Below are 24,401 nucleotides of genomic sequence, written 5' to 3' on the forward strand. Positions count from 1 at the left end.
TCTGATATATAATTTCAAACATTAGTATCAGTTCGTGTTAAAATCAGAGGTGTAAAGACTATTTGAAGATTTCAACTTGTAACTACATTTTTTCTTTCAGTTTTAAGACAAGAAAATTCAAGTAATTTCAAGTAATTCAGCTTGTTTCCCTGCCTTCATTTTATCAGAGCACTTGCCCTGACATTTCCTTTCCCACCCACCACCCCTCCCCTGTTGCCATCAAGCACATATAGTAAAACCAGACAAAACTCAGTTGTATGTAGCGTTGTGAACCAGAGCTATTCCCCATTCCCAGTTTAACAGCGACTATAAATAATGCATATACATATCTATTTCCCAGCTACATTGTTCACAGTGTCATTTCTGTTCATTTTTTAGGTAGCATGAATCTTGTCAGCACAAAGAGAAAGCTTCACTGAAAACTCATTGCAGGTACTTACTGATAAGTCAACAGCTCGGTGGCATGCTTAGTTTTTTTTTTTTTTTGTTGTTGTTGTTAGTTTAAGAACCTGGAGCTAATTGCTAAACTGTTTAAGGAGTTCAAAGATTATAGTCATTAGATTATGACTTTATATCCCCAGTAGCCTAATATAAAACATCACCTAAAATGAACTACTGTTTTCCCTACTCATTCTCGTTAAAGCAATCCATTGAAAAATTAATGTCAAAAGGACACTGTCAAATGCTGTTGTTCAGGGCTTTGTGTCAAGAGTGTCAAGAAAAAATCAGAAGCATGCTTTTCATTCTGCCCAAATAACCACATGGCAAATCACAGCCATGCGTTGCTATTAGCTTGTTTGGTGCTGAAATTTATCACAAGAAATGGTTAAGTCTGAATTCATTATTTTAAATTAATCACATTTCAGTCCATGACCTCAAGATTTCCTTTTTTCACCAGTTTAAGATTCATAGTTGAGGTTTATCTTTCAGAAAATCATATTGGTGGACATTTAAATATGTTATTGGATATGAAAATGGTATTCACAGAATACAGTTATTACATTTTTGTTTTGTTTTGTTTTCTATAAACAGTTGGTGTGTGGTAAATAATTGGCCATATGTCCACTTGTCATTGATAAATCTATTTACACATTTTTATCAAAAATATGGTATTTACATGTGTAGTTCTTTCTTCTAAATTTTGCTCTAGTTCATTTTAATGTAAAAAAATACCAAACCTCCAGAGTAATTTCATTATGACAGTGAAGAATCATGACAGTGAGGGGTTTTAGTTTCTGAATAGGCAGCTCTGGGAAAACTTTTTCTCTGTTTCGTGAAAATTAGGTATTTTTGAACTCTACGTTATCAAAAGGAATGAGATTGGGTCAATCAAGCTAAGGTAAAGAAAAACATGAAAGACAGTGAACTACTTAAAAAATGCAAAATAATAAAGAATTACTAAACTACCTCCTGTTCCCCAGTATGTATTTAGAAATTCATTGGTAAGCAGTGATGGTACCCCGTGGTTTTCTGACTTCTCCCGAGTCCTCTGTTCCCTTCCAACATTCTCGTATAACTAAGGGCTTGGATGTCTGATAGGCCTCCTGGTCCAGGCCGCCTAGGTTGAGCTCTGGGAGGATCGGTCATCATGTGGGCTCCCGTCAGAATTTTCCGTCTCGCCCTCTGAGATAGCCTGCATGGGAGTGTTGTACAGCCGGCAGCGGACACTGTAACGACTGCTGCTAGCTGCAGGGGGCGCCCGGGATCGCCCAACCCTTGCTGATGCTGAGGTGGCGAAGTTCTTTGAGGAAAACCCCTCTGCATTCACACGTGGGGAGCATGGAGAGAGAGGGGACAGTGACTCTGCCCCGGGTGACCCCTGATGGGCCTCATCGGTAACCTGAGGGGAATCAGCTGTGAGATCCCCAGGGGGTTTGGGTAGGATGGGACTCTTCAGGATCTCAGTGGCAGACATGCGGTAACTGGAATCTGAGCGGCTGCCTTTCTTGAGAAGTAAGAGCTTAAACTCTTCGTTCGATGTGTTGGACTTTTTGGCATTTCGGTAGATGAGCCCAGGAGACCTCTGGCTGGTTGGAGTTGTCACATTGCTGCTGGGTGAAGTGATGGAACCAGCACTGCTGCCACTGTTGCCAACGGAGAGTCTGGATTTACTTCGAACAGACATGTCCCCAGAATCTTTTCTTCCAAGTACTTTCCTCTTGGATCTTTGGAGAAAGGGAAAATAAGGTGCAACTCTCAGGTCACATACACTTTTATAAAACTAGAAGTGTTAAGTCATATTCAGTCACTTATTTGGAGAGCATTTTGAGTGCATCCTATATGACTGGATACTAAGCATTGGGGCGCTAGAGATGAGGAGCAAGATACATTCCTTGCCCTTGTAGCACTCACAGCCTGTGCGAAATTCTCTGATGATCAGTGGACATAAATTATGTTCTGGAAATAACCACTTAAAATTGTTAGAGGCTGGAGGTTCTAGAGGAAGGCTTACTGGGAACTTTTGCAAGAGCGTAAGCAAATACTGCTATCTGACTCCCAGTTCCAGTGTGGGTGGTGAAGAATGGTAGCTTTCTCTTATCAAATCTGTCTCTGTAATACAGATAAAATGCTCTGTTGCCTGGGATTGGCTTCCAAATAGCACAGGGGGGAAGAAGTGGATGGAGGTGTAGATGGGACAGGAGTGGCCATAGGTTGATGGTTGATAGGCCTGGATGATGGTATATTATACTATTCTGTCTATATTTTTTATTCCTCCATGTAAAAATTTTTAAAAATGAGTTTTAAAATAAATAAATCCTTCCTTGGCTGCAAATACCACTTCCAGAGCTGCATGGGAACATTAGCGTGTTAAGCAGTAAGCCAGCACTCTGTGAACAATGAAAATATAGACCATTTCTCAAGCTCTTAAGGCTTTGTACACGGTAAGCTCTCAAGAAAACATAGCAATCCTTGACACTATGATGTCAATAAATAGAGGAATAAATACTACACAAATGCAAATCTATGATTATCAAACTCAGTAATCTACTGAACCTAGGCACCCATCATTCTATTACCAAGCTTCTTTTGATAAGTAAACAGACGTAAATTCAATGAATCTTCAGCGTTTGCTGAAAATTTATCTCAGTTCATTGATAAGCCTTGGCGACATGCTTTTTCACCAATTTAAAAATCCATAAGGTAGACAGAACGTAAGCTTTGAAATTGGACACCAGCCTGGTTTTAGTTTGTTAAAATGTCTCTGGCTAATATCTTGCATATGCCAGAGTCTGGCACTCCAACAGGGTAGGAGTTTCAAATTAACATTTGCTTTTATCATCTATTGTATTCTACACACCAAAATGTTATTTTATCATCAAAATCAAATATAAGAGCTATAGTTACCCCCATTTATAGTAAGGGAATAGGTACAGGGGTTTTAATTGATGAAAGACTGCCTAGAAAGTGACAGAGTTGGGAGTCAAACCCAGGTCTTTATGACTCCATTACTTATGGTCCACTATTCTAAGCACTGGCATTTGGTTCTTTGGGGTAAGAACTTGGGTCTTTAACTAGCATAGCATTTTAGTAATTCGTCCTAAGGTTGAGGATAGAGTGGGGAGTGGTGGTGAGGAGAATATAATTGGAGCTTAGACTAGACAATGATTCTCCATCCTCAGAGAGTAGAACTGTGCCTGCTAATGTATATACAGAAGGTGATTCTTATTGGCTCCTTAAAAAAAAAAAATTGTTCAAGAGTAATGCTCCTTCTTTATGAGAGAACCACATTAACAGAAAACAGGAGTTCCCTTAAAGAATAGGATCCCAGGAGAAAAGATTCTAAGCTGTTTGCAAAGAGCCTGCTACAAAAACAATAACTTAATGTGGTAGAAAAGATAGTCTTCAATTGTTGCCCCCTGGGAGTGCCATCTAGGTCACCAAGGCCTAGTGTAAGAAGACAGCCATATTGGTGAAAAAGATTAGGCACATCATGATTGGCTAGTTCAGTCTGATAGGGTTCAGCTTCCAAGGGTTAGTTCTCCCTCAGTTCTTTGGTCACAGGCTTGCACATATGGGCCATTGATCACAAGAGTACAGGGGGGTAGATGAGACAGTGTGAATGGGCAGCATCGACACAGCACTGTCCTGGAAAGCCACCCCGAAGACATCCCCTATTGGTGGGACATGGGCATGAATTTTAGAGATGAAGGCCAGAACTATGGAACAAATTTCAGTTTTAAGAGGAGAGAAAAGAAAAGGAGTAATGATGAATTGTTCTGAGACATGAAATGGGCAGGTATATATGGTCTTTCCTCAGACGTGGTGCGGCTCCTGATTGTTTGGTGAAACAACTTACATCTGTCTCTGCTAGTGTGATTATGCTAGTTTGTGTTTTCACTCTAAGTTATTTAACCACAAATTGTTTTCAAATAACAAACTTGTTGCAGAATGTCTCTCCTGGGGGGGTGGGGGAGGGCAGCATCTTCCCTCAGCAGTTCTTATAAAATTCCCTCATATGAGGTCTGCCTAACTAGATATACAGATTCATATTTCTCAACTTGAATTTAAGTCTACCAATTTGATTTGGGAAAAGTTTGTCTTTGCTCGCTTTTGTTTTTGCTGAATGTATTGTAAGTACAAAAGGCTTTCCTGTATTTGCATTTGATGAGAAGCACCTTAAGAAGCAAAACTGTTGTTGTGCCTCTTGTTTTTTTTTTTTAAAAAAAAAACCTGTTGCCATCGAGTCGATTCGACTCATAGCGACCCTATAGGGCAGGGTAGAACTGCCCCCTGCAGCTTCCAAGGAGCGACTGGTAGATTTGAACTGCCGACCTTTTGGTTAGCAGCCAGGCTCTTAACCACTATGCCACCAGGGCTCCTTTCATTGTTTGGGACTTGGTAATACTGCCTCACCTGTGAATGACCGCAAATAAATCCTCAGTTGTTCGAGGTTTGTTCGGAGACAGGAATGCCCCTTCCCCTTCAGCTTGGGAGTCTTCACTGAGTGGTGAAATGATAGAGTCATCACTTGGTGACGATTCTTAAAAGAAGAACAGAAGTACCTTTAGGAGGAAGTGACTAGCACACCACTGTGCTTCACTGATTCGGGGAACAAACAAACTGGAGTTACCTTACTGTTCTTCTTAAAATGACAGAGATATCTGTCAAAGCTTAATCCCTCAATAACAAAAGCTTATATAGCTCAACTTTTATAATAAGTGAAAAGAAACCATGGAAGGAAACCAACATCCAGGGATGTACAGTATCATGGGGCATATAAGAAAAAAAATTTTCAGGACGTGTCATAAGACACATACCCATTGTCACAAAGGTATCAACAACTGACCTTTCAACGAAGCCTCTTCCACACTTCCTTGGGTCTCGTCTGCTCTGCCGTTATCAGAGGCACTTTTGGCTGAAATACCTGAAGCAATATTTTCCCGCTCAGAACATCTGTCAGGGACTGAATTTACAGTTGGTATCTCCGATTCATAGCTGATGTTCCCAGGCACTTTGTCATGGTGGTGGCTCATAACAAGTTGATGCTTAAGTTGATTGCTTATGTCTGGTGCTGTAGTTGGTGAACTGGATTGGGATGTTATCGCATCCACAGATTCAGGTTGTGCAACTTCCTCCCAGTCTACAGAGGACGCCTTCTGTACCTGTTTCAGGGTTCCATCTAGACCAGTCCCATATTGTGTTATTTTACCATCAAAATCATTTGAGTGGGCAGCAGAGACCCTCTGAAAGTCTTCCAGGGCAAAGTCATAGTTTTTACTTGGTGTGTTTCCTGGAATAGGCTCAGTCTCCATCTGTATTTGGTCTTTTGTGACATCTGAGTCTAGAAGAGTGCTACGAGCTGACATTGCGGTTTCTGAATCACAATGATTCCTCACATCAAATGTAGGGTTTTTTTCTAAATGTAGTTTATCTGGTCCCGTCTCAACTGCAGAGGCATCTAAAAAGGACACTATGGTGTCTTCAGTGGAGTACTGACGTGATAGTGATTTCTTAGCTATATGTGGCCTAATCTTCCCTGGAGACAAGGCAGCCATTGTGCTTTCCTCTAAGTAGGGGAGATCTGTATTGTTGCCTTCTTTTTGCTTAGCGTCATCAGACTTGCTGATGGACCTAAGGTTAACAGATTTCAGGACTGTTGGTGTAATTGCAAGCGATGGTGGAGGATTCGACCTTAGTGTATCTCCTACTGTGTTCTGCTTATTATGACTAAAAACATGCAGTGGATGGCGGTGGTGGAATGGTTTATTCAAGACATTATGAAGAGCACTTAGGTCAAGATGAGTAGGAGGTATAATTGGAAGTTCAAGGTCTTTACTCAGTGATAGAGTTCCATCTTTTAAAGAGGGTTGTTGTAGTGAGGATTTCCTTTCTGGGACTTTAGGTTTTCTTTTGCTACCTCCAGGAGACAATGGGCCAGAAAAGAAAGCTGTAGGGAAAGAGGATGTTGGTGTTTCAGACTGGCTTGAATAGCCACTTGATGGAGATGCCAAGCCAGCCAGCTTCTCTGGTGAAACCAGTTTAAACTCATTGTCAATAGAAGGTAGGGATGGGGTGGTGGCTCTTGATTCTGATTGGGATGTTTGGGATTCAGAGCTCTCTGGAGATTTGATGCATTCGATTACAGTGGTACCCGTAGCAGTGCTTGAATTAGATAAAGATCTATAAGGATCATTCGTTTTCAAGTCATTGAGAAGCCAGAGATCTGCATAGTGAGTTGATTCAGCACCTTCATCTTTGAATGGTGGAATATTTGAAGTGTCTAACTGCGGTTCCTTAACACCATGTTCACTCTGGTTCATCCAAGAAGGTTCTTGCTTGGTGGGAAGATTGGCATTTTCTATCCGAGAAGGCGTGTTGGAGAAATCAAGGGGCAGCTTCATTTCCCTGGAACTGTGAGGCAGGTGCTGACCACTGCTTATCTTTGGTTCTTTCTTCTCAGAAATGTCTGTATTTCCTTCAGATTTCCTCAGTGATGAGCTACGCTTAGGTGGGGTAGGCTTTGCCTTTGGTTTTCTGAAAGAGATGCTTGGTCTCGCTTGCCTCCTGTGGTCTAAGTAGTCTGGCCAGGCACAGTCTGGAACACCAGGTGGAACCCCAACACCCTGGCCATTCTCGGGGCCCAGGGCTGCATAGTGACAGACGTAACTTTTATTACCTTTGAGACCACAGTCAAAATGCATGGAGGTATAGTACCCTTCCGTGTCCACTGAAAAGTGAGAGCTAGTTTCAGCTTTGTCCGATGGAGACTTTTCCAGGAAGCTGTCATAAGTGGCCATGCTCGTGAAGCTTGGGCAGCCTAGGCTGTCAGCCTTGGGACGCTCAGGACTAAAATCCTGGCGGCAAGAGGCATCGTGATGATGGTGTAGGTAGTTCCACTCACTGTCACTTGCGTTGCTGTTGTTGGGGTCATCCAGCAGATCTGCAACAGTGGAGGTAAAGGAGTTTGCCCGGTGGCCTCTCACTTTATCCACGTGGTCACTGTACTGCTCTGTCGCAAAGACACTGGAGTCCTCATTAGCATGAGGGGCCGTGTTTAGTGACAACTCTGAGTCACAGTGCGAAGAGCCAGTGAGGGGAGGAGATGCTGCAGGAGGGATGGTCTCTGAGGTCTGTGAGGGGCATGTGGAGCTGCTCCCGCTCCAGTTCCCACTTGATGACTGGTGGTCATCCTTCTGGTCCATGTGGCTGCTGAGGAGGACGCCAGCCGTGGAGATGCAGTGGATGGGGCTCCCAAAGGTATCTGAGTTGGAGGAGATGTCACAGCTGCCAGAGTCAGCAGCCATTCTGGACAGGCGAGACCTCCCTCTCTCACTTAACTTGTGCTGGGGGCTGTGAAGATGTTGAGAACAGGCCAGGCCCAAAGCAGGCTGGTGTTCTTGCGCACTTGGGCTGCTGGGGGCCTCACTGCAATCATTGGGGGCTCTTTCATGGTCACCCACGAAAGGTTCCTCCTCTTCATATGCTGAGGGTTTAGCGCCAACTTTGGGCTCAGCATCCCCGCCTCTATTACCCTCCCTGGGCAGGCTCCGAGATCTTGTGCGGCTGCTCACTGCACTGGGAAACATGGTGTCACCTTTGTCTGCCAGCGCAGAGATGTTGCCAGCAGAATGAGAAAGGGAAGCTGCAATGCTCTGACCCCTTTGAGCTCTGATTCTCCTTCGGGATGGAGCAGCAATAAGAATATCCTCAGTTTGGCATTCGGAGTCCCTGGTTCCGGACCTCCTATTGACAGTGCTGGAGGGGTCTGGGTTTGTGTGCACAATCACGTTCCTCTCCCTGGCCACTGGCGATTCATCAGAATCTAGGGTGCATGGAAAGCATGGTGAGATATTTTATACATCAGCAGGCTAACAAACATTCTGAGAGACAGCCACACATCTGCGTGCATATACATAAAAATCAGTATAGAAAATTAGGAGAAAGTTAAAAATGCTTTGGGGTGTTATCTATCTATCTATATACATTTGAAGAGAAGATATACTTGCAGAGCTTTTGTGAATTATCACTGTCTTCACTGTCAAATTTGTCCCGTTAAGTGACTCATATATATATATATATACACACACACACACATATATATACACATATATATGTATATATATATATTTTTTTTTAACTAAAGTGCATTTTATCTTCTTGGCCCCACTACAATATACTCTTCATTTTTATTTTGTAATACAAACATAGAGAAATAAAACCACAGAATTCATTATAAGAAATAAAAATCTTATTTACAAGAGATCTTACATTAGTAATTAAAAAACATAGTCGATAGTCTAAAATTATTGAACAAAAAAAAATAGAAAAATGTCACCAAGGGCATCATATTACCAATATTCAATATTTAATTGAATGTGCTTGAAATTTACCTTTTGAAATGAAAGTATCACTCTTCAAATAAAGTTACAATTTAGCAAAAATTTACCAAAAAAATTTTTTCATTGAATCTTGCAACTTTTTTGTTCACAATTTCTACCTTAATAAAACTTTTAAAAATTAGCAAAAAGGTTACATTTCAATCATAAGACCTGGACTTACATGCCTAAATCCATAAGGTCAAAACTTCACAGAGAACAGACACTTAAAGTGTAATATCACCTGGCTTGCTGAATTCTAAACAAATACACACCATTTTAAAACTCTACAAGTTAAAACATTTAATATTTTTAGGGAAGCTGGTTGAAGGTCGGCTTCCATTTTGTCTCCTTATAACCTGCAGTAGACAGAATGTTAGCCATTAACATTTTTTTATACCACACCTATTTCTTGTTGGACTCTTCTGGGGATACCCGAGATGGTTTTCCTCCTCCTCAATTTGCGTCTCCGCTGTAGTACGGATTGTGAATGAACAAGAGAGCAGCGGATACTAGCCTCTCTGTCAAAACCAACTCCTGCAACCCACAAATAGGTCTCATTAGCCTTTAGAAATGGCAAACAAATTTTCATTTGCTTGGAACACAGTGATATTTATTGATTGGAAGTAAAGGGACAGTTTGGATTACGCCTGTGAACAAATATAAGGGAGCCCTTATTCAGCTCTTATTTAAATCATGCTGCAGTACATTAAGCTTTACTTCTAAATGCAGCTCTCCGCACCAGCTCTCCCTGCCAAAAGTAACAAAGAAGGAAAATCAAAAGAAAGAGAAGAGAAAAATAACATCAAAAAATCAGTTTCACACACAGAAATGGCCCTCTGAGGACTTAAAACCTTTAGTCACTACTATTTTCTGCTCTATTTCTGGGCTCTTGGAAGCTGAAACCTTTGCATAGTAGATCAGTAGCCAAGATGTTAACCTGAATTAGTTCAGTGAACATAACCTGACCCTTTTCTTCATAAAAAGCGTCTTTGTGTGTTTTTTTTCTCTCCACCTCCTCTTTTTTTTTTTTACCTCCTCTGCCCAAACCTTCCCTTTCACCCCAAACACACACACACGCACGCACGCACGCACGCACACACAGACAGACACACACCCCCCACCAATTATGAGAACATTCAGCAGCCTAGAGAGTTTTCTTTTTAAATATTCATGTAACTCCTGCTGACTAAATTGGGTAATTTTGGATTTAGCACCAGGTGTCTTATCAGTATAAAATAAAAAACGCAGGGTGGTCCCCAATCCTACACTTCAATGAATCCACTCTCTGTCGCAACACAACCGTAAAGCCGGATTCCCACCTGTTTTTGTAAACACAGGGCAGAAACCACGATGTTTGTTAGTTTGACTCTCCATCATCACAGTAATGACACAGCATGCAGTCCCAGCAAAACTAGAGGGATGAGGGGAGAGATGAGGAACTCCCCCTCTTATCTGACACAGGCATACAACGTGCACTTTTCTGAGTCAGCTTTGCCTCAGGAAGCCCTAATGGTGTGCTTTGGAATCTGGTCACCTCATCCCTTATCCTGATTGTTCAGTGCAAGGCAGGATGACATGTTAAATCTTGTTTCAGCTCTACAATGATGCAGTTTGAATTCAGCTTAGGATCACAGTGCCAGCAGTTTCTAGAACTCACTTTGAAAAATCTGTGTGAGCTACCACATGATGAATACATTACAGTATTATCAGAGAGTTAGCACTAATGGCATTAGCCTTTCTTGGTTCTAACCACAAACTAAAATCCTTCATTCTAATCCTAAAAGGGTCATTACAGAACACATAGCATACAGACACAGACACTGTGTGTTATATGGATATTATGAACAATTTTCTCATTAAAGCTCTTAAAATCAACATATAACCTAAAAAATTTTTTTTTTTTTTAGTCTGAGAGTTCCTGAAATAAAGCCAAAGGAAAAAAAAATTCCCTTTTCTTTAATCACAAAACAATGGCCCATAATCATAGGACCCAAAACAAAAACCATTACCTTCAAGTCGATTCCGACACATAGTGACCCTATAGGACAGAGTAGAATGGCCCCATAGGGTTTCCAAGGCTGTAATCTTTATGGAAGTAGCCTGCCACATCTTTCACCCACAGTGTGGCTGGTGGGTGGGTTCCAACTGCCAACCTTTCTGTTAGCAGTTGAGCGCTTAACCACTGTGCCACCGGGGTCTTTATAATCACAGTACTAAATTTGAAAACAAGATTTTACTTAGAGTGCCATGAAGAAAACAGGTGCTGCTAATAATCAGATGTTCCCAGAGCTGAAAGTTAATTTAGGAAAGTGCCAAAATGATTTGTTTTGGCAACTGAACTTCCCCAATTCTTCCCATTTAGATTATGGAGGTCAGATAAGCGTACGTCCTTAGGATACTTTATCCTATAAGAATTAACTCCTGGCTCACGACAATCAACTAGAACTCTCTTTTTTCAGGAAGAGAATAATATCTGTCCCAGATACCTAGTGACTGCTCCCTTCTTTATGTAAGAGAGGAAATCCTGGTGGCATAGAGATTAAGTGCTACAGCCTCTAACCAAAAGTTTGGCAGTTCGAATCCACCAGCCACTCCTTGGAAACTCTGTGGGGCAGTTCTACTCTGTCCTATAGAATCACTATGAGTCGGAATCAACTCGATGGCAATGGGTTTGGGTTTTTTGTTTTGTTTTTTTATGTGAGAGAGATTTGAGTGGGGTTAATAATAGCCGTGTCCAAAATGCATCTCAAGAGGTATGGAATCTTTAGTCGCAGAGTACCAGAATGAAAGAGAATCAAAATATGGCTGTTCTGAAAATTTCAATATACAAATAAAGTGTAACTATTTTTTTTATTAGAGAAGTTTAAAGACAGCCCAGTGGATAGATCCTTTAATTTCTATCTTTGAAAATTAGAATGTTTTATAACTCTATTTTACTTATAACTAAGATTACCAGATCCAATTCTGGAATTTAAAATTGCCGCCAATAAACTTTTGAAGAAAAATTCAGACAGGCTTCCATTCTACCTAGACTAACATTCAAACTTGTCATTACACAGGAGGAGGATAGCCGTGAGTGAAAGGAAGATGGGCTTGCTGGTTTTAGAATATAATTCAGCCTGCATCTATGTATCCATAAATTCCTAGGTCAAAAATCCCCTAAAAATCGATACAGAATTTTAACTGGTCTTTTTAAAAAAGCCTGCCTTCATCTAAGGAAGCATAAAAACAAATTTTATCGTTGGCCTATAGGACCATTTAAGAGCCCTGGTGGCACAGTGGTTAAGTGCTTGGCTGCTAAATGAAAGGTCGGCAGTTCGAACCCACCAGCCGCTCCGCTCCTCGGGAGAAAGATGTGGCAGTCTGTTCCCTTAAAGATTACAGCCTTGTAAACTCTATGTCCTATAGGGTCTCAATGAGTTGGAATTGGCTGGATGGCAGTGGGTTTTTGGATTTATAGGACCATTACTTACAGTTTTAGAAACCTGAGGCTTGTTGTTTTCTTTCTTGCAGTGCCACGCATTATCAAATGATTAATCACTGCCACTTTCCCCATTATTTCAGTCAGCTATGGCCAAAGAGCTATTTGGTAATTTTTTTCTTTTTCCAAAAGAAACTACATTTACATAACAAATGGCACAGCACAGCATATGCAAATTAATGTTCAAAACCTGACAAAAGCCTATTAAACATCTTCTGGCTTGTATTTTGATGACAAAGGTATGACTTGTTTACTAAGTGGTATTCTTAACTGGGAGGCCCAGCAGCACAAGTTTTGAATGTATTTAATACACAGAAGATTCTGCCCCAACTGCCCCTAAGAAAAGAACAGAACGATACCAGTGACGTTGATGGGAATAATGCAAGAAGAAATCACTTGGGCATCTTGTTTCATCTTCTCCTCTGGTGTTGGCAGAGGTAGGGCTTTGCTCCAGTTGGTCTGCTTGTCCAGTGTTGAGGGGATATTGTGTATTGGATTCTTCGGCCTCTGCCCCAACGTGACACCTGTATCTTCATCCTCTGGAGGATGGGACTGCAAATGAAATACATTCAGACTCGGCCATCAGAGTTTGTACATAAGCACACATGTAAGGAATTTCACAGTTTAGTTAAGAAAAATGAGGTCAGAAATAAGCTTTGAGGACAAAAGAGGAATTCCTGAAACAGTACACACAACTAATCAAAAGTATTATTTCCACAGTTAAGCAACACAAAGGTAAAGGAAAAACAGGCTAAACAAACATGCTTTTTAGGTTGAATGGTTTAAGAGGAGTGACAAGGTAGCCAGAAATCCCCCAACTTCAAAGTGAAAAGAAATGTGAATCTCGAATCCAGTGAAAGGTTAGGTCCAAGGTCTGGATAGCTATCTTGCCATAAATTCCTATCCAAAGTCCTGAGAGCTCTAGGTGACTAGGATCAAAGGAACAGGATGATTTAGATGCCTCTGTAAAAGTTCAGAGAGCATTCCAGAAAACTTGGAGTCAGGGGACATTCCAGAACGTAGCACCTGAAGGACAAGCCAACCAAATCTGAGGGGTCAGGTTAAAAACACAAGGAGTTCATTTCACTGCAGGGCTACAGCAGTAGTGAATCGCATTTCAAAAACTCTTGTTTCATTGATACAGCACACACGTGGAAAAGCAAAAGTGAACATTTTCCCTTCCTAACTCTAGTGAAAAATACAAATGCTGTTACTGGGGATAAGACTCAAGTGTGTTTTGTTTTCAAATTTGGGAGGGCAAAGCAGTCCTAGGTTATTTTCTTTCGCTTTTGCTGAAGCGCAAAGCTTTTCTTCTAGCTGAGCAGTTAAGGGCTTTCACTTCTACATGACATTTGAGAATTCTCCACCCAGATCTTTGAGAAATATTAACATTGTCTAGCTTGCATTTCAGAGTTGGGCTCCTAGCCCAGATTATTAAAAAGACTCCATCCCAGTTTTTTATTTCAGGGCTGGGTTTCTAAACCAGATTGTTAAAAGATCCAGTTTTCACCACTGAACCTAGTTTTGTTTGCTTACACATTTTAGAGGAAGGTGGGCGTCTGTATGAAATTAATACATTTTCCTCTGATTCCAGTAAGGTTTTAATAATATTCTATATTAAAATCAGGATCATTCGTTTTTCATTTCTCTTCCACACATTTGGCAACGTCATGCTCTGTTGCTTAAGAGAATTTCACAAATAGTCAAATTAACTGTTCTCACGTCCCTTTAAAGAGCTGATTCCAGAGCCACTTGACTGAACTAACCCACAGCATTTGCTTACCTTGTCAGAGGTGTGTACACAGCCCCTCAGCACACCCAAGAGGATATGATTCCCCCCCTTGAGAAAAATGTGTTCGCCATGAACGTTTTAGTAAAACATTGCAACCTTCTTTCTCTCGTCAGCTTTTGTGCAGATTCCCAGCAAAGCGAATAGCTCAAATAAAGTTCGAGCACAAAAGACTTTGTTTCCTAGGTAACTTCCAAAAAAGAAAAAAAAAGTTTGGTGCATGCAAAAGAGAGAGAAACCACGAGCCAGTGTGCAAGCTAGAGCTGGAGCAAAACCCCCCTACCAGAAGCCACATTTTGTAGGCGATTCCTTCCTTGAATAACAACGGACTGAGAAACAAAGAAAAAATAGTGACCTGACTACAGGCCCTGACCAGCAGCCAAAAGCACTTTTTATTTATTGGTGACAGGGACAACTGGCTGCCAGAGAATCCTTTTGTCCTGTTCTCTTTTTTGATTCGAGAAGCTGAACCTTTATAGTTCTAATAAATATGGGACAAGTAAGTCGCAATCTCTTTCCTCGAACCTACAAAGTCCAGGAACAGCATTAGGTGATGCCCATCTTGAACAGAGCCTTGACTGCAATTTAGGGGGAAAAAAGCCAAAGGCATGGTTGTCTAAATTATACTTTATTTAATTCAAGTTAGGAAAATACCACTCTTTAAGTTGATTTAAAAGAAAACACCGTTAGTTAGAAACAGTTCGCAATGAAGTTAAAAGAGAAGAAAGTGAGCATGTGGAGAGTGGGATAGGGCTGCGAAGGAATGTTCTCAGAGCCAATACCTTTCTACTCCATGGGGTCATGTGGCAACACTCAGTGGGGGAGGGCGAACGGGTGCTGTTAAACTATGAACATGAAATGCAAAAAAAGAAAACATTAAAAACATGCATACAACACACAATATATCCCAGTTAAGCCAAATTTATGACATTAATGAATGAATATAGAATGAATATACTGGGACAGCTTCCTTACTTCCTTCTTTCCTTTCTTTTATTTATTTATTATTGTGATTTAGGTGAAAGTTTACAGAACAAATTAGTTTCTCATTAAACAGTTAATACACAAATTGTTTTGTGACATTGGTTGCCAACCTCGCAATGTGTCAACACCGTCTCCTTCACCCCAGGTTCCATTTCCATTCGTCCAGTTTTCCTGTCCCTTCCTGCCTTCTCATCTTTGCTTTGCGACTGGTGTGCCCATTAGTCTCGTATACATGTTAGAACGAACCATGAAGCACGTTCCTCACATGTGTTATTGTTGGCCCTGTAGCTCTGTCTAATGTTTGGCTGAAAGGTGAACCTCCAGAGTGACTTCAGTACTGAGTTAAAAGGGCGTCTGGGGGCCAGACTCTCAGGGTTTCTCCAGTCTCTGTCAGACCAGCAAGTCTGGTCTTTTTTTTTTTCCCCTCGAGAATTTGGATTTTGCTCTACGTTTTTCTCCCGCTCTGTCCGGGACCCTCTATCGTGATCCCTGCCAGAGCAGTCAGTGGTGGTAACCGGGCACCACGTAGTTGTTCTGGGCTCAGTCTGGTGGAGGTTGTGTTAGATGTGGTCCATTAGTCCTCTGGACTAATCTTTCCCTTGTGTCTTTGGTTTTCTTCATTCTCCTTTGCTCCAGCCAGGATGGGACCAGTAGATGTATATTTGATGGTGCTCGTAGGCTTTTAAGACCCCAGTCACTATCACCACAGTCGGATGTAGAAAATTTTCTTTATAGACTATGTTATGCCAACTGAGCTAGATGTTCCGTGAGACCATGGTCCCCAGACCTCAGCCCGGTAGCTCGATCTCAGGACATTTGGATGTGTCTGTGAAGCTTCTATGACTTTGCCCTGGTCAAGTTGTACTGACTTCCCCAGTATTGTGTACTATCTTACCTTTCACCGAAGTTATCACTTACCTACTACCTAGTTAGCGTTTTTCCATCCCCATCCTTCCCCTCCCTGTTCTCTTTCTTTCCTTTTAAATGAGTCTTTATTTTATGAGAGGTAGCATAAACAGTGGTTAAGAACACAGACCTGGAGCTAGACTGAGTTCAAATCCTGTCTCTACCACTTATTTGCTGTGAGCAAATTATTTATTTGACCAGGGGCAATTACTCAACCTCTCTAAGGTCAGTTTCCTTATCTATAAGATACAGAAATAATAGCATCTGTCTTTCAAGGCCGTTTTGCTGTTTTGAGGACTAAATGAGTAAATATATGTAATATACTTAAAAGAATCCTGGCACATAGTTAGCTTTATACGTCAGTAAGTGTCTGCTATTATTACATTATTTTTATCATCATCATCATCTTCCTTACCTTGTAGCTGTGAAATATCTGTGAGATTGTCTTTGCAAATTGTACATTTTCTATATTTTAGATCCCAACCCCATGTGCTAATTCGGGAAAGACCAAGTTATTTTCTTTCCTTGGAGTGATTTTATTATTCCTGGGAACTGCTTGGAAGAAAATTTCCTGTGTGTAATTTCCTCCTCTGGACTGCTCAAAATTTGCCTTTTCCTCATATTCATAAACTAACTCTAATTGGAGACAGGGCAGGTTTCGTGGGTGTGCGACCTGTGCAGTCACACAGGGCCCACATTTGGTTTAATGCTCTGCTATCACTGTCCTGAAATTCCTAAATTTTCAATAAGGGGCCCTACATTTCCATTTTGCACTGGGCCCCACAAGTGATGTAGCTGGTCCTGTTTGGAGAATAAGCTGGTAACCAAGATCCCCTTTTCGGGATCTGCTGAAAAGGACATTGAAACTTTTCTAAACTCTGTGCTAGGGCAGTTTTGGATTCATTAGGCATTTATTATAGCACTTATCCTATAGCACTGCTTTAACGTAACATGAATTATTTCTGTATGTGTCTTTAGATTTTGAATTCCTAGAGGGCAGGAGCCGTATTTAGTTTTCCTTTCAGTCTTCCAAAATGTCAGCAAAGTATCTCCCCATGGTGAGAGCTCACAAAATTATTTGTTCACTTGAATGATAGCAGCTCTGTGTTTTAACAATGATGGGAAACCCAAATAAAGTAAGAGCCATGATCAGAATCTCAGGAAGTAGACACTATCAAATTCAAGGTACTTACCATCTTAGTGCAAAAAGGTAAAAACAAATATGGAAAGCCATACCAACACTTGGTTCCATCAGATTCACAGTATCGATGTATGCTGGGCCTAGTTATTCTTAAGTCTATGGCGGACGTGCAGTTCTTTTGGGAACACTCAAGGTCTAATTCTATTCTCAGTTTCTAAGTTTTAGCTGACAGGGTTGCTCATTAATTTTTTTTAAGCAAAGCAATGTCATCTCCTCAGCCCAGTTAACTTTGATACAGACCTTATTTGTGACAAGTGATTTTGTAGTGTCTGTGGCTCCCTTGCTGAAAGTGACCATTTTGACAGATATGGTGGTGTATGAGTTCAGACAATAACCTGGTTCTCTCATAAGAATCAGTCACAGATAACGATGTGGAGATCTTAAAAAAGATGCTGAGGTACGTAAAATAGAAAAGCCGCGGGAGTAGGAAAGAGATCCTGAAAGCAAAGTGCACGTGGAAAGGGGACCTGCTTCAAGGAAGCCAAAGGCTTTGGTGTCTCATGAAAAGATTTTCAGTTACACAGCAGGAAACTGCAGGTGAGAAAATATACTAATAATATCAATGTATTAATTTTGCTACCTGTTGACCAAACCCGGTTGCTGTCGAGTCAATTCCAACTCACAGTGACCCTATAGGACAGAGTAGAACTGCCCCATAGGATTTCCAAGGAGCAGCTGGTAGATTTGAACTGCCAATCTTTTGGTTATCAGCCGTAGCTCTTAACCACTATGCCACCAGGGCTCCATGGAGTGGATGGTGGGTTCAAACTGCTGACTTGTCGATTAGCAGCCAAGTGCTTAACCACTGCACCACCTTTTAATTTTGGTAGTTGGTCTTCGATCTTCTAAATCAGCTGTCCTGTTGAATATTTTTTCCATAAGTGGGGAATGGGGAGTGGTTTTTATTTTTCATCTGCTTGGGAAACCTGCCCACCCTGTTAAACAAGCGTGAGGTTACGCCTGGAAATGACTAAGGATGGCAAGTCCAGAGAGTTAGCTCCGACTGCTAAATTTTGGTCACTGTGATTAAATCAAGGTCTCCTTGGATTACACTCCACGGCTTGGATTCAGCCCTCACAAGCTAGAGGTTGGAGCTACTATCAACATAGCAGACAGGTCTATTCCTCTTCAGCTAATCGGCCCCCCTGCTATGTTGATAGCTCCAACCTCTAGCTTGTGAGGGCTGAAACTAGGTACCCTGAGTTTGAATGTGGAAGAATTGTGTTCTTTGGTTTCTACACCTAGTCACCAGCACTTGGGTCCCTGCAGAGGGTCTGTGGATTTAGAATATTCAAGTTTATAATTTTAAAATGGGCTATGGTTTTATTTCTGCAATGACTTAGTAACTGCCTTAGTGTAGTGTTTTAAAGCATTCTCTTTCCTGGGTGTTTGGAAGGCCCTACTTAAATGAATCCTTTTGCTTATTCGGAAACCCTGGTGGCATACTGGTTAAGAGCTATGGCTGCTAACCAAAACGCCGGCAGTTTGAATCCACCAGGCGCTCCTTGGAAACTCTATGGAGCAGTTCTACTCTGTCCTAAAGGGCCACTGTGAGTCGGAATCGACTCAAGGGCAATGGGTTTATTGCCTATTGAGAGTAATACTTATAAAGATGGAGACTTTTCTTCTTTATGACTGTATTCCTACCACTCCAACAGTGCTCAATAAATATTTGTTATATTGCTAGCACCCCCAGGTACCTGGCATAAGCAAAGAAAACTCTCCTAAAGAAATAACATCAAATTATTTACACACTTTGTTTTTCAATACAACATCCAGCACAGAGTCAAAGATAACAAGGCACAGGAGGAGATAAGACAGCATGAAAAAGAAACATCCAAAACAACAGGTACTAGAAGCAGACCCACAGACTCCTGATTTTGGAATTATCACTCAATGCAGGAGTGGCAGTGAACAACCTTGGTTTCCCCAGAGTAAGTATGTGGGAAGATAGTTAGGAGACCACCCATTCATTCATTCTTTCATTCATTCAAGAACATTTATTTGAAGACACTCAAAATCAGCCCCAGTGGAAACGAATTATCAGATTAAAAATAGTTTCTCCCTAGTGGGTATATGGGTGTTCACTCTACAATTTTTTTCAGTGTTTCTGTACTTATGACAATTTTCATAATAAAACGTTGGGGGAAAATGACAAAAAATAAATGTTATCTCCCCCTGCTCTTCCAGGCTCCCATTCTTGCCCTAGCACTGGTTTTGAGAGGCCTCAGGTTCCAAGTTGCACCATTCTAGAATCAGCTGCTACAAGTAATGTCCCATCTTGTTCCTGACAAAAGATGCTTCTTTGACGCCCTCGTCCCATTTCTGTCCCTGCTGGTCCTATCAGTTATACCCTCAAATTCTTTCCCTAGCTTCCCATGAGACTTCTTCAACAAAAGCTAGAGTTATACTATGACCAGTGTTCATAACAAAAAACAACAGACATTGTATTCAAAAGCACTCCAAGAAATTTCTTTGGTGAATAATGGAAGAATATTTTTCAAACCCCAGTCTTTCCTGTGGTGTATGTGTGTGAGAGAAAAGTTCATTTCTCCACTTTTGTGGGTATGAACAAGTATTTCTCCAAAGATCTCAAGATTTTCCCCAGTCTTTCTCCTACTGCCAAAAGAAAAAAAAAATCCCTCGACCCCATATTTTACTTTCTTTTAGGTTTTATTTTATATGCTGATGGGGGCTTATTTTGCTTCAGAACTTTCCAAAAGGACATCTGTTAAAATGTTGTGGGTATTCCAGCAGGAAATGTTTTTTAAAATTGGCTTTGGTTTGTGATCTAACCGATACCACATGGCATTTATAACAGTCGACTTTCAGAGCTGACTTATTACTATCATGCTGTCTGAAACATGAGAAATATTTACTGGAAACTACATTTGAATACAGGAATAAAACCTTAGAATGAAAATGGCATTGTAAACCTCACTGGGTTCCAAGTGAGGTGATCTGGGCTCTATTCTCACTCTATCATGGGGCTTATTTGTCCTTAAACCAGGTCCCCTCATTTCTACACATACTGTGGCCTGTCTGTGAGATGGAGGATACCCTGTCTGCCTCAGATTTTCTTCACTAGAGTGTGTATGTCTTGTGTAGATATACGAAGTGCTTTGATCTTTATGAAAGAAAGCTAACAATGCCTTCTTCATATATCATTCTTGCCATTACAATTACATAGCACTTTTATTCCCTTGAGATGTCCCCAATGTCTCCCACTGGCTAGCACTGTGCTCTTACCTTCCAAACATGTTTAATGACATCATTTTTAATTCATACTGTGCTCCTCCTTCCTGTCCCCTCAACTCTGCCATTTACCAAGGTAAACACTATGGGAAAACAAAATGATGAGGTAGGTAGAAGTTGAGGGGACATGCTATGTTTTTGCTTTCTTAAGCCTTTCCTAGTTTGCCCTTCAGCACTATTCCCTTCCAGGTGCCCAGGACTTCAGGCTTCCCCAAAGGACCTGAATACAGTACACCTGCCTGGCACAGCCTTCCCTCTCCCAAGTGCCCAAACTCTCCCCCTGAACCCCCCCCCCCATCATTCTGCACTCCCAGCCAGCTGTGAGGCTAGAAAGAAGCCCACAGACTCCCTCTCATTAAGGTACTGAGAATCTCTACTACTAAACCCAGGGGAATAAATCTCTAACGCAGAATTCTGGACAATGGTGGCAAGCTGGGGAGGGAGATATTTACATACTGGGTTCTTTTTCTTCTAACTACTTTATGCATTAGTGTCTATTTAAAACACTAGAAAGCGTATATATTCAGGACTGGGAAAATCCCCTTATCATCGATAAGTCTGCTTTTCGAAATCACACTTTCACTTCTCTTTCCTGACAGATATAGTCACCACCACTTTCTCAGTTTTCCTAAGAGGCACTTTGCCAAAGAAAATATACAAAGGACCAGTACGCTTAGGTAAAGGCACTCAACATCATTACTCATTGGGAAAATCCAAATGAAAACCACAATGATATATTACTGTATAATAGAGAAGCTAAAATTAAAAAGATTGATAATACTTAGTGTTGGCAAAGATGTGGAGCAACTAGAACTCTCATAAATTGCTGGTGGGAGTATAAAAGAGCACAGCCACTTTGGAAACTGCTTGGCAATTTCTGATAAACATGTCTATCCCTTAATTCCCTCCTGAGTATACAGAGATAAGAAAAAATAAGTATGTCCACAAAACACCTGAAATCAAACCTGATGCCGTCGAGTCGATTTCAACTCATAGCAAAACTATGGGACAGAGTAGAACTGGCCCATGGTGTTTCCAAGGAACGGCTAGTGGATTGGAATTGCTGACCTTTTGGTTAGCAGCCAAGCTCTTAACCACTATGTTACAGGGTTCCCGTTCACAAAAAGCCTTGTACAAAAAATATTTCTATCACCTTTATTCATAAAAGCCAAAAACAAATAAACAAACCTAGAAACAACCCACATATTCACCAAGAGCAGAAGAGATAAATAATTTGTAGAATAGTGTATTCATACAATAGAATAGAGCACACTATTGATACATGTAATATGGGCCTCAGAAAAGTATGTGGAGTGAAAGAAGCCAAACACAAAAAGAGTACATATCCATTCACCTGTTGGTGGACATTTTGGAGTATGAGATCTTCCCCTAGTGAGTAAAGCTCAAATGGCAATGGTGCAGATTTCACCCAAAGAGAGGCTTTGTGAAAGAGAACGTGTAACTGCAAAGAGTATCTTTCTCCTTTTGATCTCAGCTGGAACTGAGCAAATATATTAGGGTGATGGAATACAAAATAATTTATGTATTTTAAAATCCAGGAGTACTTTGTTTAATCACTTTCTATTAGTGAAGCATTTTACATGTTCAGAGCATAACAAAATTATATTTTGAGGCATTTATGGAAATAGCGCTCACATGAATAGAAAGGAGGGGTACAGGGAGCCCAGGTTGGAGAACACTTCCTGCTCTCTGGTCAGCTTAGTCATTTATTCACAGGAATTGCCCTGTACTGTCAAAAAGAACACAAAACAGGGCCCACTGGATCATGATCACTATGATGTTGATGCCAGTGAATATCTTATTCATCCCCTGTGGTCAGCTTTGCCAACTAGCAGAGCCATTGCCAAGGGCCACTCAGCTCCATCAATTCTCAAAGGTTGCTAGCACCAAATGAAAGACTTGAGTGGGGAAAAGGCAGGCCAGGCTTTGAAGTGCAGGGAAGAAAGAGTCTTTGAACTACAAACAGCACAAATATCCTCACCCAAATCAGAGGAGCTGGCAGTGTGAGTCTACAGAATAGCCCAGAAAAAAGAAGTGGGGGAGAATTCCTCCAGCAGCCTCCATGCCTTGCCCTTAGCTGGGGGGCTCAGAGGCGCGTGATAACGGGAAGAGATGCTGCACATTCAGTCCCACTCCAGGTTCCTCCAAGTTCAACTTTTCACTGGTAACTCAGGCCAGATGTGACAGAAGCTCAGCAGGGTCATACTTGACCTCACCACCAAAAAAAAAAAAAAAAACCTGTTGCCGCCAAGTCTATTCCAACTCATGGTGATGCTATAGGACAGGGTAGAACTGCCCCATAGAGTTTTCAAGGAGCGCCTGGTGGATTTGAACTGCTGACCCTTTGGTTAGCAGCTGTAGCACTTAACCACTACACCACCAGGGTTTCCGACCTCACCACAGCAATTAAAAAAATAAAAATAAAAAAAGATAAGACCTTCTCACAAACAAGCCATGCACATCCTGCTTCTACTTTTATTCTGTTTTTTTTTTTTTAACTGACTGGTTTTTAGTACAGTTCTATAAATTTTATCACATGTACAGACTCGTGTAACCGCTACCACAATCTGGATCCATTACTCAAAAAAGTTCCCTTGTGCTATCCATTTATAAGTCACATTCTTCCCCCACCCCTGGAAACCACTAATCTATTCTCTATCACTATGGTTTCTGTCTTTTTGAGAATGTCATATAACTGGAATCATACAGTATGTAACCTTTTGAGACTGGTTTTTTCTACTCAGCATAATGCCTTTGAGATCCATCCAAATTGCTGTGTGTATCAATAGTTCATTTGTTTTTATTGTGAGTATTACTCCATTGTCTGCCTCTACTTTGAACAGTGAAAACATCTCAGACGTACAAGAGAATGTCAACCTGAGGATATTCTTTAATGATGTGTACAGACAAGAATTTTACAATCTCTTCCACAGCCAGACGAATATTTAAAAGAGAAAGCAAGAAAGAATTCTAAAATAGAAATCTGCAACAAGGAATTTTCTTTATTATTTCTCACAATATTTCATATAAGCTAGACTGATTGACTGACTAATGTTTTCATTAGCTGTTGTGCTGGTTATTAGGCTATGGTCTTTCAGCTCCAAACCTATTCTGTATTCTGTTGTGTGATGCCAGGCAGGGACAGATTAGCCAAAAAGCAAGGTACGCATGGGCTTACTTGTGCTTATTTATGAATCCGTAGTGCACAGTTTCACCTGTTTTGTGCACTACAGATTAGTAAGGAAACACAATTAAGCCTAGGTGGACCTTGGGTACCCTGCTTACTGGTTAATCCGCCTCTGATGCCGGGACTCTCTCTGCAAACATTTCTCCTTTGCCAGCTGCTAGCTGTTAGGGTCTGCCAGTGGGGGTAACTAGAAGGCTGGAAGAGGAAGAAGGGGCTACTTCTTGTTGCTCACTGTTCCTGTTAGCAGCATCCCAGCAATGGTTCTCCTCAACAGCGGCAGTTGGTCTCAGCTGTCATCTTTTTCCATACTCTCAGAGCCTGCCCCCTCATGCCTGCTTAGTTACCAGGTGGTCCCAGCCATCCCATGCCCCTTTCTCACAGGTCTGATTTCCAGCTCTGTGGGTCCGCAGGCAGTGCCCCCTACTCAAAGGCCTGGGTCCCAGCTCTGCAGGGACCCTCTTCTTGAGCTCCTGAGGCACCAGCTTCAGCCAGGCCATGGCCCCTCTTCAGAGGTCTGGGTTCTAGTACCACAGTGCTGCTCCTCTATGCTTCTAGGCTCTAATAACACCAACCTTTTCCTCTTGTTCCCCCAGCCCTAGGAGTGGTAGCTGCTTTCTGTAGTTACTGTGTTACCTCAGTTTTCCATTTTGCCAGTTCAGTCTAACAATAACTTCCCTATATTAAATTGTCTCTGTTAAAATAACTGGCGTGGTTTCTCTTTTCCTGATGGAACTCTTATAAGGTACATGGTACCAGGA

The 24,401-nt window shown here is 41.3% G+C and overlaps 1 protein-coding gene across 1 annotated transcript in view; it reads right to left on the reverse strand.

The window, feature by feature from the left end:
• Positions 1-213: 213 nt before the first annotated feature.
• The window catches only part of NHS (NHS actin remodeling regulator), a 376,533-nt gene continuing 352,345 nt past the window's right edge, over positions 214-24,401 (reverse strand). The window contains exons 4-9 of the mRNA XM_049873363.1: positions 14,872-14,934; positions 12,660-12,852; positions 9,222-9,353; positions 5,288-8,263; positions 4,855-4,981; positions 214-2,165 (exon numbers count right to left, since the gene is read on the reverse strand). Coding sequence (XP_049729320.1) covers positions 1,559-2,165; positions 4,855-4,981; positions 5,288-8,263; positions 9,222-9,353; positions 12,660-12,852; positions 14,872-14,934 — 4,098 coding nt within the window. The 3' untranslated portion in view covers positions 214-1,558. The remainder of the gene's footprint in view (positions 2,166-4,854; positions 4,982-5,287; positions 8,264-9,221; positions 9,354-12,659; positions 12,853-14,871; positions 14,935-24,401) is intronic.

This window comes from Elephas maximus, chromosome X (genome assembly GCF_024166365.1).
Source record: "Elephas maximus indicus isolate mEleMax1 chromosome X, mEleMax1 primary haplotype, whole genome shotgun sequence".
Lineage (NCBI taxonomy): Eukaryota > Metazoa > Chordata > Mammalia > Proboscidea > Elephantidae > Elephas > Elephas maximus.